This window comes from Mrakia frigida (assembly GCF_051309035.1).
Source record: "Mrakia frigida strain ATCC 22029 unplaced genomic scaffold BDY24scaffold_3, whole genome shotgun sequence".
Lineage (NCBI taxonomy): Eukaryota > Fungi > Basidiomycota > Tremellomycetes > Cystofilobasidiales > Mrakiaceae > Mrakia > Mrakia frigida.
The window spans coordinates 283,992-297,847 of record NW_027481278.1 but is presented as its reverse complement, the minus strand read 5'-3'; the positions used below and the strand labels follow the sequence as shown (position 1 = coordinate 297,847).

The window sequence follows — 13,856 nt, the reverse complement described above, 5'->3', positions numbered from 1 at the left end:
CTAGGTTGAGGAGTCTGGGAGCGATTCACGGTCGACGGAGGCCTGGGCCCCTCTCGGTGTTCCTCTTTCGGATTTGTTTTCTTCTCGTAAGAAAATCTGCTGGAAAAGAGAAAAGCATGTAGAGCTAAGAGCGAGAAGTAGGGTATGGTAGTAAGCTAGGCGTGGTAGGAGTAAAAACAAAGGGGGTATAGAAGAAAGAAAATGAAAACGCGTCGCGACTGGTCGACTCCTCAGACCTGCTCCTGCTTCCTCTCCTCTACTTCCACAGACTCCACCGTCTTCTCCTCCTCCTCCTTCGGAACCACAGCTCCCAAAACGACCTGCTCCTCCTCCTCCGCTCCCTCCGTCTTGTCACCGACGACCTCCTCTCCATCTCCGTTCCTACCAGTCTCCTGAGAGAGCCCCTTCCCAAACCCAAACGACGACGATCCCGAAGCCTCCCTCTCCCTCTCCTTCTTCTCCGCATGCGACAACCTCTCCGCCTTCCTCCGCTCGTAACCCTCTCGGATCGCCAGTCGGATCACGTCCAGTCCTTCCACGAAGTTGGCTTTGGACGTTTTCCGGATCGTTTGGACTTGTTCTTCGGTCCATTTGAGGCTGGAGAGAAGGAACGAAGTGGAAGGGAGGGGGAGTGGGTGGTTAGTTTGGGTTGGGGCGAGGAAGGGAGGAGAAGAGGAGAAGGAGGGACGGTGATTTGGGACGAACTTGTAGGATCCAGAGAAGGAATCGGAGGTTGGATCGTAGCCGGGCTGGATGAGAGAAGGGAGTAATAGGGAATAAAGGGGAAAATGGAAAGGAGGGACGCGTGAGCGAGTGATGGAAAACGACGGCGAGGGAGAGAAGAGAGAAAACTGGACGGACGTTGACTTTGTTGGGGAAGAGAGGCATGTAGACCTAGTTCCAGAAGAAAAGGGAATCGATGGCATCAGCATCAAAGGTCCGAGAAGCTGCGAGAACAGAAAGAAACGACTCGACGCACCAACGAAACCGGTCGCGTCGCCAGGGGAACGTTGTGATCCGAGACGTTGTAGGGTATCGATCCAGGATGTGGCTCTCCCGACATCGGAGGAGGAGCTGCTGATCCATCGTTCGAGGTTTGAGGTTCCGAAGCGAGAGGTGTAGGAGGATGCGTTGGGATGCCGTCGAAGATCTACCGACGACGAGAACCAACAAACAATCAAGACGATCAGCGTCGATTGATCGAGGATCTCCTCGACCTCGGACCCGTTCTAGAGCTGGTTGACGAGATACTCACCTGAGCATACCTCCCACCAAACTCCTTCTCTATCGACTGAGGAGTCCAACCCTTCGCCTGAGCCTTCGCCTTCCTCTTCACGTCCTCCTCTCGAGCCTTCTCGAACGCTCTCTTCTTGGGATCTGAGTTGCTTGGTTCGCCGTTTGCCTGTTGTTTCGGAGGTTGTTCGGAGAGGACAGAGCTTTGTCGAAGGCTCGAAGGGGCGAAGGAGGGTGCTCGAGAGGAGGAGGAAGGGACGGGGAGTCCGTCGATGGGATTGCTTTTCGGGGTAGGAGTTGGAGGACCGTTGGATTCGGATTCGTTGGGTGTTGTTGGAGAGGATGTGGAGACGGAAGAGGTGAACGTTGATTCGGATGGATGGGATTGGGATTGAGGAGGTTGGAAGGTGGTTGGGAGACGGAAAGGATGGGCTCGTTTCGTGAAGGTGAGACCTGGGAAATCGAGAGAGGATCAGTCCCGCGCCGAGACGAAAACTGCTGAAAGATGAGCTCACCTTTCATGTCTCCCATCTCTTGATTACGAGCAGGAGCTGCTTCAGACATCACGTCCGAACTGGCGTCGAAGTTGATGATCACGTCGGTTCCTCGAGAGGGATGGAGGAAAGCGTAGGTCGGGGAGTTGTTCGAGATTCCTACGAAAAGCGAGCATTAGTTTATCAGCGAGTGTGGTGAAGGAAGTCGAGGAGGTGAGAACAACGAACCAGAGTCGAGCATGTGGATCCTCTTTGCGTTCTCGATCCCAGGTGGACGAGGCGACGGAGAAGCGTGGTACAGAGGCTACAAGAACAGGCTACAGTCAGCATCTGCTTCGGATTAAACTGAGCGGATAGACAGCTCACGTTGTGTTCGTTGGCACTGGAGGATTCGAGATCGAGAAGAAGGAGAGGTCAGCTTCGACGAACTGATGACAACGGCTGGACGCGACTCACGCATGGACTGGATGTCTTCCTTCGAAGACCTTCGTATCGTGCTGACCCCAGAGATCTGGAGAGAAAGAAGGTGGTTAGCTTCGAAGGGAGAGACCGAGGAGGAAAGAGACTCACGAGCGATGGCTCCGCTGATGTTGTCGATCGATCCTTCGATCCAGCCCTTCGGAAGTCCTCGTTGAATAGTTCCGAGGTAGATGCTGCGTTCGAGAAAGGAGAAGGTCAGTCTAGTCACGTAACCACACTCTCGAGAGGAGGAGGACTGACCTCATGGGAGCGGCAGGAGCACTCGTGCAAAGGCCAAGAATCGACGAAAGCGAGTGCTCGGGAAGACTCTTGGTCGAGACTCCTCCCTCGAATGGTCGACCGAAACCCCAGATACTGCGAAGAGAGCGATCGAAGTGTCAGCCCGTAATGAATCGAAGGGTGGAGTCGGGAAGGAGGCTCACGGAATCCAGTACTTCAGCTCGTCGCAGCCGTATTCGAACGGCGTGAACTGTCGCAACAGAAGATAGGTGAGCGAAAGCAGTAATGGGAGGTGAGAAAGGGAAACGTACCTCGCTCCACTGCCACCAAGCGTCCATCGCGAGACTAAAACAAGAAAGAGAACGTCATAGTCAGTCTTCTTCAATCGAGAGAGACGACAGACGCGTCAAGACTGACCGGTGCTCTTTATCCCCATGATCCTCCTTCTCGAACGGCGACTCCTTGTCCTTCCACGCTTCTGCAGACCCCAAAGTAGTTCGAAGAGTCAGCTCTCAGTTCTTGAGTCGGAGAAAAGGACGAGACTCACTCCAAGGTCGTTCGTGTCGAATCGCGGTCAGAATCGGCAGCGGCTCTTCTCCCTTCGAGATCTTTGGGGCGACGCTACTCCAACGGAACCACTCTCGATGCAGTGACGGCATACGATCTTTCCAGATGTTGATAGCTTCTTCCTTCGAGGCTGTTCAAAAGAAGGGAAGGGATCAGCCGTACGTCAAAGACGAAAAGGAACGAAGGAGTTGAACGCACGAAGCCAGAGATAGGCGGTAACGAAGGAGCCGTAGAGATCCATGAGCGTCTGAGAGAGACCTGCGAGTTGCTTCTTTTGTCTGAGAGAGAGAAGAAACAGGGGTCAGAGGATGCTCGAAGCGAAGACGAAGAAAGAAGGGACGAACAAGGGAGCGAGAAGGAAGTAGGGACCTCGAGGACTCTTCATGGTTTCACGCATCGCTCTGGGAGAAGTTAAAACGTTGATTAGTCTAGGCTCGCTCTCGTGGGGCAGACATGCTCACTTTGGACTGAGCGGATGACTGAGGGAACGAAAAAAGACGCGTCAGGTTCGGTCGACGAGCAGAGGAGGGGAGGGTGAATTCACTGCATGCTGTGCTTGGCAAAATGGCTGAGAGCTCGTTTCGTAGACATCTCTCCCCAGGTGTAGTAGGCTGTAAGTTGGACCTCGAGTCAGTCTAGAGTCGAGCAAGGACAAAGGTCGAGAACGACGCACCTCCCAGAGCCCAACAGCTTCCCGAAACTCCCCCCGTGTACATGATCTGAAGAACGACGACGACGCGTCAGTTGTAGCTGTAAGGGTCACTGATGAAACCAACTCACCAGATCCCACATCCCAGCTTCCTTCGCAGCCTCCATCGTGCCCAGGAAACCGAGCATCTTCAGAAGGGAGACGCGTCGAGGGATGATCAGCTCTTCACGCTCTCTTGCTCAACAAGCTTTGACGCCCGAGACCCTTCAACTCACAGCTCTAAACCCACCACCACTCCCTCCCAAACAGACAATCGGGATATCCCTCTCGTCGACCTCCTCGTCGTCGGGGAGCTTCAAGAACCGCTTCAACTGCTTGACGGCCTTCTTCCTCCTGGCTTTGACGAGAGCTGCTTCGGCGTCGCAGAGATCGTTGGATCGTCGCAGAGAAGCTGCCCATTGGATTTCGGGGTGGAGACGAGCATCTGCGAGCTCCGCTTGGAGAAGATCGTCTTCGAAGGAGAGGCAAGGGAGGGGAAGGAAGAACGTGGTGAGCTTGAGCTCGAGCTCACAAAGGAGGCCGCCTGTTCCTCTGCTCTGAAGCGGCGAGGGAACGGGAAATAGGACTCACCGACGTTCATGATATCACTCCAACGAGACTTCATGTCCTTGAGACGGTTTCGGAAGGCAGATCCTGGCAAGAAAATGAAAGGAGGGAGAGGAGGTCAGAATCACGATGGACCAAACGCCAGCGGAGTTGAGCTTCAGAACTTCAAGCTGTGAGCAGCGGCGGTAGCTAGGTATATAGATAACGTGTCCTTTGAGCTTGTAGCCTGACGGTGGTACCCAAGGAGCTCAAGACTGGAGATTCAAGAGCGAGAGAGCTTCTTGAACGTCCCCCGTCGTGAACGAGCTTCCCTTCCCTTCTTGCCTCTGTATCCCTTCCTTCTACGGCGGCTTCTGGTTTTCTCAGCTACCCAGAAAGAAGCTGAGAGAAAGCCCTCCATCTGACCTCGGCTCCCAGCCACGCAGCTCCCAGAATATCAGCCTCAGGCTCGAGCTCGAGCTCAACCTCCTTCCCTTCCCTCATCCTCGAATGGTCCCATCTTTCGTTGCATCCCTGGGACTCACCAGCTCGCTCCGGCGCATCCTCTCCAAAGTAATTCGGCAAAGCTCGATCTCGATGCTTGTGCGTATCTGTAGATCCTCGAGTCTCCGAAGAGCCCATCGAGGATATCGACTGAGCGAGAGAAGGAAAGCTCGGTCAACTGCGTTCAAAGCTCAACAAGAGGGAGGGTCGAGGGACGAACAGGCTCTCGATTCTTCCGCCTGAAGAAGCTGGCCATTTCTGTAAGGCGAGTTGTCGGAAGAGGTGCGAGGAGTAAGAGAGGGGTAAACCCTTCGAAGGGGGGAGAGGTTGTGGTTGAAGGGAGAGAACTCCCTTGCGGCCTCGCTCAACCTCCTGCGAGATTCAAACAGGAGCGCGTCGCTGAAGGTCGCAAGAAAACTTCCAAGAGTCAATCTCGTGTAGATATGAGCCTTCTTTCAGTCCTGGAATACTAGTCTTCTGGGTTCGTTCAAGTCATCAAAGAAAACAACACCACACCGACGCGTCTCTACAACCCCAGCTCCATTCTCCTACTCCTCGCCAGCACCACCTCCTTCTTCACGTCCTCCCCTTCAGCCGCTAGTATCTCAGCATCCTCCCGTCTTCCCTTCCTGATGATCCTCGGCAGCGTCTCCCACCACGGCACCCACGCTCCCGTCTGCTGCCTCTCGACTTCGTTCCAGACCTCGGCCGTCTTGAAGAGCTCGATGAACTGCTGGTCAACCGCTCGAGATTTGGGGGAAGAGAAACGTCGATATCTGAAGTGATTAAATGGAAGGATCGGTGAGAGTGGAGGTCAGTTTTGAGAGAGAAGCGAAGGAAGGGAGGATGAAGGGGACGAACTCGTCGAAAGTTGAGGTCAAAGACCAGGACTGAAGACGACGGAGGCACCCTACGAGGCAACCCGTACGATGCTGTGGAGGTAGAGGCGTGAACGGAGGATGTCAGGCGGGGCAAAGAGATGATAGGAAAAGAACGAGAGCAGAGACGAAACGAACCTTTCCCTTGTTGCAGTGGATAAGAACAGGACTGCGAGCGAAAAAAGACGACACAGAGGTGGTCAGCTTCTCTCGTACGGTATTCAGCTACGCAGATGGACCCAGATGGGGAGGACGAACTGATTCCGACGATCTAGAAGGGTTACGAGGGCGGCGGTGATGATCTCCTCCGGAACTGGAAGACGACGACAGGGACGGCGGCGCGACGAAGTCAGTCGATGAGAGAAACGTGAGATATATGGAAGAGTGCTTACTTTGATCGAAAGGCTCCTTGTTTCCGGGGATCCCAAACCTGAGGGAGGGAGAAGGAGGAAAAGACGCGTCGTCAGCAAAGAGTCGACGGCGAGAAGAAGAGGGGAGAAGAGCCAGCGTACTGTTTGAACTGGATGCCTTCCTCTTCAAGGAATCTAGTAAGCGTTCAGAAGGAGCACGTTGTCAGCTTTTCGGGTTCTGAAGGAGGAAAGAGAAGAACAAGGACGAACTTCAAGCTCGCTGGAGGGTACTCCTCAAGGATCAAAGTCTGTCGAACGAGAGGGAACCGACAGTCAGAACGGAGGCCTCAAGAGGCACTGTAGAAGGGAAACAGCGATATGTTCACTCTGTCAAAGACGAAGCAGCGAAGCAAGCACTTGTCAGCTCGAGATCAAAGGGCAAGACGAAGGGAGGGAGGGAAAAGAAGGAGCTCGAGCTCAACACTCACAAAACGGTCTTCAAACCCAGCTCCTTGAGGAACCCAAAGTGCTTCTTCTTCGGGAAAGAGCTTCTATATATCCCAGCGCTGACCTAACAAGAAAGGAATTGCCCATAACGAAGAGGCAAACGAAGATCAGCTCTGGATCAAGCTCACCTCTCTGCCTCCCTTCTCCTTCGCTTCCTCCCTCTCTCGACTCACCATCGAAAAGTTTTCGGGTCCTTCCAACTCTGGCACCTCATCCTCCATCACCGGTGGTGGCAGATACAGTGGCTGAGGGGGCATCTGAGGTTGGGGACCGTAAGAAGTCGTCCCTGGAGGCAGAGGAGGTGAACGTGTTCCGAGGAGAAGAGGAGAGGTCGTTGGGGAGAACGAGTTGGTGGACGAAGAGTTGGAAATGGTGTGAGGATGATTAGGATAGTGAGGATGAGACGGTGCAGGAGAGTAAGGGTGGTGGGAGGGCGGTGGAGGATGGGCCAGCAGGAGTCGAGTGAGGAAGGGAGGGACCGGAGGAGGGAGGGGAGGAGGAGGAAGAGAAGCCATCTCGGCGGCTCTGGAGGTCGTGGTGGTTCGAGACTATGGTTGGAGGGTTTTCTTGAGGTATCCAGTATTAGAATAGTGGATCTGAGATTCAAGAAAAGGAAAGATGAGGGTGAGGGAGGTCTGGCGAAGATGGAGGTTTAAAAGAGGAGAGAGCTCAACTTCCTCAACGTCCCTTCTCTTTGAAGGGTTGTCAGGGGAACTCTTTCGCTGCTATCAAAGACCCTTGAACTTCTCAACAACATTTGTGCAGCTTCAGCTCATTCTGTGAGTATGACGAAAATTTCTTGTCCCCGCGAACCCCTCCAACTTCGGTTCTTTCTTTCGCGTCTCGAATTCACCCTCCTTCCTTCCCAACACGCCTATCTCTATCTGGAGGAAGAGGCGAGCAGATATCTGCGTCCCTTGACTATTTATTACTGTCCACGTTAGATCTTCTCGCAAACCTGCCCCTGATGAATCCGTTGGGATCAGTTCTCGGATCCTGCGCGGAAACGGACGCGTCCCGACAGACCTGTGTTTCCCCACGTCGTGATGCAGCTCACAGAAACGAGCCGTCAACGACCCACTCTTCGAGAGAAGAACATCGGGAGAAGCCCGGCGTCCGGAAGATCGATATCGCGGTAGAGAAGAGGGGAGGAGAGTTCGAGGAAGGCGAGGGAGACTCGGGAGGTCTTTGCGAGTGTTGAGGGATCACAGAATCGAAGGATGTGGTGCTTGACTTCGAGTGGAAGGTAGGGGAGAGGTCGGATAAGTGAGACGGAATGTTGAAGGTTCATGGCGAAGTGGATGGTGATGCTTTGTAGAATCGATGCTGGTCGTTAAGGAGCAGGAAGAGAAGGAAACGGCGAGCTCACATTTCGCTCCTTCCTTTCGAGTCGCATATCTTTCGTTCTCTCTCCCTCCAACGCCAACAGCCAGCTCCTCCGATTTCTCTCTTCTCAGATCTCCTTATCGATATCCCTCAGCTCCCAAGTCATCTTCATCTCCTTCCGCCTACTGTAGCACCAGCCTCGACGCTCAACGCTCGAACGAACGCCCGCGGCCAAAACCGTCCTCGAGTAAAGGTCAACTTTTGATGGAAGGAATCGACAGCAAGAAGGACGATTCACCTTCCTCGCTAGATAGGAACTACGAGCCTGAGCTGGAGAGGAGTGGTATTTCGAGAGAGGTCGTAGATGGACCGAATTCAGTCCTGGAGAGGGAGCTGGACGAAGAGGAAGCGGTTGAGGACGAGAAGATCAGCTTCCCTGATGGAGGAAGAGGTTGGTTCGTGGTCGCAGGAGCTGTGGTGAGTTCAGTGTTGTATATTTAACGATCTGGAGCTAATGGGAGGCTACATCTCATCGGGAAAATGCATGAGCTCCCGCTTTCCTTCCTCCGGATGCTGTCCCTCACACCACCTTGCTGCTCTCTTTCTACCCTTCGAGCTGACTGCCTACTCCTCTTCAATATTGTAGCATATGACTTTCGCGACCTTTGGGTTCACAGTGAGTTTTTCGTTTCTCAATCCTCCTCCTCGTAGGGCTTCCAACAAGGGTCGACTACTTCTGACTCGCCTCTTTTTCCTTTTCATCTTCTCTCAGAACGGCTGGGGTGTGTTTCAAGCCTATTACGAGGAGGATCTGTTATCCAAGTCTAGCTCTTCGTCGATGTGAGATCGTTTCTCTGCCCCACTAGTTTTGTCTCTCCGAATTGACAACATCGTCTCGTTCTGTCCTTCGACAGAGCATGGATCGGTAGCTTACAGTACTGCTTGATCCTCTTACCTGCCGTCGGTGAGTATCTCTTTATATTTTCTCCAGATGGAACCCTTTACTGATCGATCGAGGCTGACCCGTCGTGTTTCCTCGTTCCCGCGACGCGTTTTCTCACAGTTATGGGACGCCTGCTCGACAAGGGAGTCTTCATCGTACCCTATACTGTCGCTGCTTTGGTATATACAGCTTCTATAGTGCTTACAGCGCAATGCAAAGTGTACTACCAGTGAGTTGCGACCGGAAAATACATTCGAAACGATGGACGGCCTGCTAACGTCCTCTTTCCCTCCCTCTCAGATTCGTTCTCTGCCAAGGAATCTTACAAGTGAGTAGAGAAATTTTCCAGACGCTGCTTCCAGAGACGAGAAGCTGATCACCATCTTCGCGTTTTGCAGGGCCTTTCCGCTGGAGGTGAATCACGTCGCCGCCTTGTCTCTCCCCTTTCCCTCGACGCTGAATTGTCGTCGTTTCGATGCTTTCCTTCTGGCTATCAGTTATGTACGGCCCGACTTTGGCTCTCATTTCTCACTGGTGTGAGTTCTCTCTTCTTTCGTCGCGTCTCCAAATCGAAACGCGTCGTAGCTGACTTTTCTTCCTCAATTATCAGTTCACAAGAAACGCGCACTCGCCTACGGAGTCGTAGCATGTGGTAGCTCAATTGGTGGAACGATCTTTCCCATCATGGTACGGAAGCTGATTCCACTCGTAGGGTGAGTCTGCGTTCCTCGTTCTTCGACCTCGTCTTCGCTTTCACTCACGACTGCCTCCCCCCTCGGACTTGCTGCTCTCCCGACCCCTTCAAGATTCCAATGGACCATCCGAGCCTGTGCTCTCATCATCCTATACTGCGTCACCTTCGGGTGGTGTACACTTCGTCCACGACTCAAGCCGAAACGATCTCCTGGAGGACTCTTCAACTTTGCCGCTTTCCGTCGACCTCCTTTTGCGTGAGTTCGCTTCCCACCATTCTTTCCCTATCAATTTTCGGCAGTTGAAGTGCTGACGTTCTCATCTTGGCTCTCCTTCTCTTCGGTTCCTCTTGTTTGCTCCTCGTCTCGTCGCTTTGCACCAATCAGTCTCTACGTTCTGGGCTGCTTCCTCGTCATGCTTGGGATATACACACCAATAACGTGAGACCCACTTTTCTCGAGATTTCTTTAGCTCTTCCTCATCTTCATTCTTCCTCTTCATAGGTACCTCGACGTAGCAGCGACTCAGATCCGTCTCGGAGAGTTTTCTTCCTACCTCATCGCCATCGTGAACGCCTTTACCCTGGTCGGTCGGCTATCGACTGGATTCTTTGCTGATAGGGTGAACTCGTATTCTTCGCTCGGGGACCTCAAATCGAAATTGAAGCGGAAGAAGAGAGACGCGTCGCTGAAATCCCACTCCCTCTCTTTCGCTTGATTTGGCCTCAGGTTGGACCAGTCAACATCCTCATCCCTTTCTGCGTCATCTCTGGCGTCCTGGTAAGTACTGAGATGCCAGATCGTACATCGTCATCGATCGGAGAACGTGCTGACGCTTTTCCGTCGCCACCCTCAGATTTTCGCCTGGCCCTTCTGCCTTACGAAAGCCAGCTTGGTCGTCTTCTCTGCCCTCTTGGGTATATCAACGGGAGCCTTCGTCTCTCTTTTCTCGCCAGGGGTTGCTCAGCTAGGAGACGTTCGTCCAAAAGAGTCGCGTCGCTCGCTCGCTCTTCTTCCCTTGCTGACCTCGACTTTTCCCCTTCATTCTGCACTTCTCAAGACTCACGACCTCGGCCGCCGCATGGGGGTGCTGACCACATGTCTAGCAATCGCTGGGTTGATTGGACCACCTATATCTGGAGCGTGAGTCGTTCTCTCTCTTTCTCACTTCCCTCTTCTCACACGACCGCTAACCTTTTTGGTTCTCTTTTTCTCAGGATCCTCTCGTCTACGGGCTCCTTCCTGGCTGTCGCCTCGTTCGCAGGACCTGTAGTACTTCTGGGAGCGTTGGTGATGGCGGTAGCTCGGTGGGCTCTTCTCGGAAAGTGGTTGGGAAAGATGTAGGTAGCGAGGACGGGAGAGGCGTTGGGTTCCACTTTCAGCATGTATACAGTAGGAAGAGTAATCACTTAGCATCGTCAGCAGCATCCATCTATATCTTTACCCATTCATCAGCTCGTTCTGAAGCGTTGTGGCAGGGAGGGAGGAGCGTCGCAGCTTGAAAGGAGACGACTTTCCCTTCCGCTCGTCAAATCTTCCACTTCCTGAACTCAAGCTCATGAGCGCTCTCAAGAAGTCAACTTGACGATCTCTAGAAGTTTTTCTCGAACCTCCTCGGATTAAAAGCAAAAGGAAGCAAGGCTGTGAGGGTTTAAAGGGGCAGCAGCATAATTTCGAGGGCGGATCAGCCAACCTCCAACCACCTCCTTCTCTTCCCTCCCCTCCCCCTCCCTCCCCCCCTTCCCTCACCCCCTTACCCTCGCCACTACCTCACAATGGGAAAGTCCGACAAGAAGACCTCGACCAAGGTCGTTGAAGCCGCTGCTCCCGTCGTCAAGAAGAGCAAGAAGGCCGCTAAGGAGGTCGCCGCCGCTGTCCCTGCTGCTGTTGTCGCTGAGCCCAAGAAGGAGAAGAAGTCCAAGAAGACCAAGAAGGCTGTTAGTTTCCTCTCGCTTGCCTACGTTGCCCGAAGCCTAGCTTCCTATCGTTTCCCGTTGGCTCATCGTTTCCCTTTGGCTTGAACCTTTGATCCGAGCAGAAGACCCCTACTCCTGAGCCCAGCTCCAGCGAGGAGGAATCCAGCGAGGATGAGTCCTCTTCTGAGGAGGATACTCCCGTCGTCGCCGCTGTCAAGGCCGTCGCCGCTCCCGTTGTCGCTGCTGCCAAAGCTATCGTGAGTAGGAAGAGCTGCTTCCTTCCCTCCCTCCCTCCTCCCGCCTCCTCCCTTCCGCCCGAGCTCACGTCTTGCCTCCTCTTCTCCCCTTTCCAGGTCGCTCCCGCTGCCGAGTCCTCTTCTGAGGAGGAGTCCAGCTCCGACGAGGAGGAGGCTAAGCCTGCTGCTAAGGTCGCTGCCGCCGCTGCTGCTGTTCGTACAAATCCTACCTCCGTTCCGCTTCGAGCTCGTCGAAATCCTTCCGCTCACCCCCTCGTCTTCCCCCTTCCCTTTCCCTTCCACAGGAGTCCAGCTCTGAGGAGGAGTCTTCTTCCGACGAGGAGGAGGCCAAGCCCGCTGCTCCTAAGGCTGCCGCTGCTGTGAGTTGAGATTTTTTGCTGGAAGGATGGACGGTGGAAGCTCGCGCGTCGAGTGGGCTGAAACTTTTGTCGGCGAACTGACCCTTCTCCTCTCCTCCCTCCTTCCATTTCCTCCCCTTTCTTTCGCCATCTCTACAGGAGTCTTCCAGCGACGACGACTCCTCCGACGATTCTTCCGACGAGGAGGAGACCAAGGACGTCGAGATGAAGGTTGAGGCTCCCGTCTCCAGTGCGTTCCCTTCCCCTCTCCTCTTCCTTCCCGAGCTCATTTCCTTCTGCCTCGCCTCCTTCCAGACCAAGAGCTTTACTTACCTTTCTTTCCATTCTCTCCTTCTTCCCTCCTACAGCCAAGCGAAAGGCCTCCGAGGAGCCCGTCGCCGACTACTCCAAGAAGCCCAAGGTCGACCAGGCTGCTGCCTTCACCGGAGAGGGAAACCCTCCCACCACCACCCTCTGGGTTGGAAACCTCTCGTGGAACGTCGACCAGGACTGGCTCAAGACCGAGTTCGCCGACTGTGGAGAGGTCACCTCTACTCGAATCCAGATGGACCGAGAGACCGGACGATCGTGAGTCTTCGTTTCCCCTCGAGCTCTTGCTCACCTCCTTCTCGTCCCTCTCTCGAGCTTCGTCGCTGACTCTCCCTCCTTCTTACCTTTTCCCTTCCAGGCGAGGAATCGGATACGTTGAGTTCGCCGACCAGGAGTCTGCCGACAAGGGATACAACGCTTCCAAGACCATCGACGGACGAGAGGCCAGGATCGACTACGCTACCGTCCGACCTCCTCGAGAGCAGAAGAAGGAGTACCAGTCCGACCGACCTCCTAACCCTCCCGCTACCACCCTCTGGGTTGGAAACCTCTCCTTCGACATCGCTGAGGATGGACTCTGGGAGATCTTCGGAGAGCACGGAGCTGTCGCTTCCGTCCGACTTCCTACCGACAGGGAGACTGGAGCTCCCAAGGGATTCGCCTACGTCGAGTTCGCTGACCAGGAGGCCGCTACCAAGGCTCTTGGAGCTATGAACGGACAGGACGTCGCTGGACGAAACTGCCGAATCGTGAGTTTCTCTCTTCTTGTCGACGCGTCGTTCTTCCCTCGAGAATCTCGAAGCTGACCCCTCTTCTTCTTTCTTCTTCCCTTCACTCAGGACTACGCTCCTCCCAGGGACAACGACTCCGGAGGAGGACGAGGTGGAGCTCGAGGTGGACGAGGAGGAGGACGAGGAGGTGACCGTGGAGGACGAGGAGGAGGACGAGGTGGATTCTCTGACCGAGGAGGTGGACGAGGTGGAGGACGAGGAGGATTCTCCGACCGAGGTGGAGGACGAGGACGAGGTGCTCCCCGAGGGTTAGTACCACTTTCTCTTGCCTTGTCTACTGCCCGAGTCGCGTTTCTACGACGTTTTTCCTCGGAAACTGACCTCGTTTCGTCTTCTCCTTCTTCTCAATCTACAGTGGAGCCCGAACCGGAGGAATCGTTCCCGGAGCTGGAACCAAGATCTCATTCGATTAAGCGTTTCTCGTCTAATGTTGATTTCTATACGTCTTCTCTCTAGTTTCTCGCGTTCTCGTCTCTTTCGGTCGCTGTTCCTTTTTATTCCCCTCCCACTCCGCCCTTGACTGCTATAGCTAGCTCTCTCTCTCCATCTTCCTCCCCAAAAGGACGTCTTCTCGTCCATCATCTTCTCTCTTGTTTTGCTTCTCTACTATGCACTCCGTCGTCGTTACGCCTTTCTTCCCTCTGGTCTCAGTCGCTCTGCTTTTTTTCGGGGGTTTCAGGTTTTCGTTCGTTAATCCTACTCCTCTTTGTATACCGTATGCTGTTCTCGGATCTATTAGAAGCTCTCTTTCTCTAAACTCTCGCTCCTGCAAAATTCGAAGATCCGGTCAGCTCGAA

At 54.0% G+C, this 13,856-nt stretch overlaps 5 protein-coding genes across 5 annotated transcripts; 2 read left to right on the top strand and 3 right to left on the bottom strand.

Moving 5' to 3' along the window:
- Positions 1 to 100: 100 nt before the first annotated feature.
- BDY24DRAFT_376502 (acyl transferase/acyl hydrolase/lysophospholipase) lies at positions 101 to 3,934 on the bottom strand. The gene is made up of 21 exons (XM_076638669.1): positions 3,774 to 3,934; positions 3,667 to 3,712; positions 3,538 to 3,604; positions 3,455 to 3,472; positions 3,338 to 3,394; positions 3,192 to 3,271; positions 2,974 to 3,123; positions 2,844 to 2,904; positions 2,738 to 2,771; positions 2,630 to 2,676; positions 2,448 to 2,561; positions 2,298 to 2,380; positions 2,184 to 2,238; positions 2,094 to 2,109; positions 1,956 to 2,031; positions 1,749 to 1,886; positions 1,256 to 1,686; positions 980 to 1,150; positions 862 to 894; positions 706 to 749; positions 101 to 597 (listed from the first exon to the last, which is right to left on the bottom strand). Exons 1-21 carry the CDS (start codon positions 3,828 to 3,830, stop codon positions 231 to 233), a joined length of 2,145 nt encoding a protein of 714 aa, XP_076500228.1. The 5' UTR covers positions 3,831 to 3,934; the 3' UTR covers positions 101 to 230.
- On the bottom strand, positions 3,727 to 5,071 carry BDY24DRAFT_157163 (uncharacterized protein). The gene is made up of 4 exons (XM_076636160.1): positions 4,952 to 5,071; positions 4,773 to 4,881; positions 4,273 to 4,335; positions 3,727 to 4,153 (listed from the first exon to the last, which is right to left on the bottom strand). The coding sequence occupies exons 1-4, from the start codon at positions 4,985 to 4,987 to the stop codon at positions 3,909 to 3,911; spliced, it is 453 nt and encodes a 150-aa protein (XP_076500227.1). The 5' UTR covers positions 4,988 to 5,071; the 3' UTR covers positions 3,727 to 3,908.
- Positions 5,072 to 5,206: 135 nt separating this feature from the next.
- Positions 5,207 to 7,107, bottom strand: BDY24DRAFT_376495 (protein-tyrosine phosphatase Siw14 family protein). Its single transcript, XM_076638668.1, has 9 exons — positions 6,640 to 7,107; positions 6,448 to 6,530; positions 6,230 to 6,268; positions 6,122 to 6,154; positions 6,002 to 6,039; positions 5,868 to 5,922; positions 5,748 to 5,778; positions 5,593 to 5,663; positions 5,207 to 5,507 (listed from the first exon to the last, which is right to left on the bottom strand). Exons 1-9 carry the CDS (start codon positions 6,979 to 6,981, stop codon positions 5,258 to 5,260), a joined length of 942 nt encoding a protein of 313 aa, XP_076500226.1. The 5' UTR covers positions 6,982 to 7,107; the 3' UTR covers positions 5,207 to 5,257.
- Positions 7,108 to 7,885: 778 nt separating this feature from the next.
- On the top strand, positions 7,886 to 10,882 carry BDY24DRAFT_357807 (MCT family MFS transporter). Its single transcript, XM_076637821.1, has 16 exons — positions 7,886 to 8,269; positions 8,439 to 8,468; positions 8,565 to 8,632; positions 8,707 to 8,756; positions 8,856 to 8,964; positions 9,036 to 9,063; positions 9,134 to 9,149; positions 9,233 to 9,271; positions 9,346 to 9,448; positions 9,542 to 9,685; positions 9,815 to 9,868; positions 9,932 to 10,049; positions 10,157 to 10,207; positions 10,284 to 10,403; positions 10,488 to 10,570; positions 10,645 to 10,882. The coding sequence occupies exons 1-16, from the start codon at positions 8,057 to 8,059 to the stop codon at positions 10,769 to 10,771; spliced, it is 1,353 nt and encodes a 450-aa protein (XP_076500225.1). The 5' UTR covers positions 7,886 to 8,056; the 3' UTR covers positions 10,772 to 10,882.
- Positions 10,883 to 11,202: 320 nt separating this feature from the next.
- Positions 11,203 to 13,530, top strand: BDY24DRAFT_426333 (RNA-binding protein; the record flags this gene model as incomplete). The annotated part of the gene is made up of 9 exons (XM_076644040.1): positions 11,203 to 11,364; positions 11,466 to 11,600; positions 11,697 to 11,792; positions 11,885 to 11,959; positions 12,098 to 12,188; positions 12,307 to 12,526; positions 12,627 to 13,017; positions 13,108 to 13,307; positions 13,415 to 13,530. 9 exons carry the CDS (start codon positions 11,203 to 11,205, stop codon positions 13,470 to 13,472), a joined length of 1,428 nt encoding a protein of 475 aa, XP_076500224.1. The 3' UTR covers positions 13,473 to 13,530.
- Between the last annotated feature and the right edge of the window lie 326 nt (positions 13,531 to 13,856).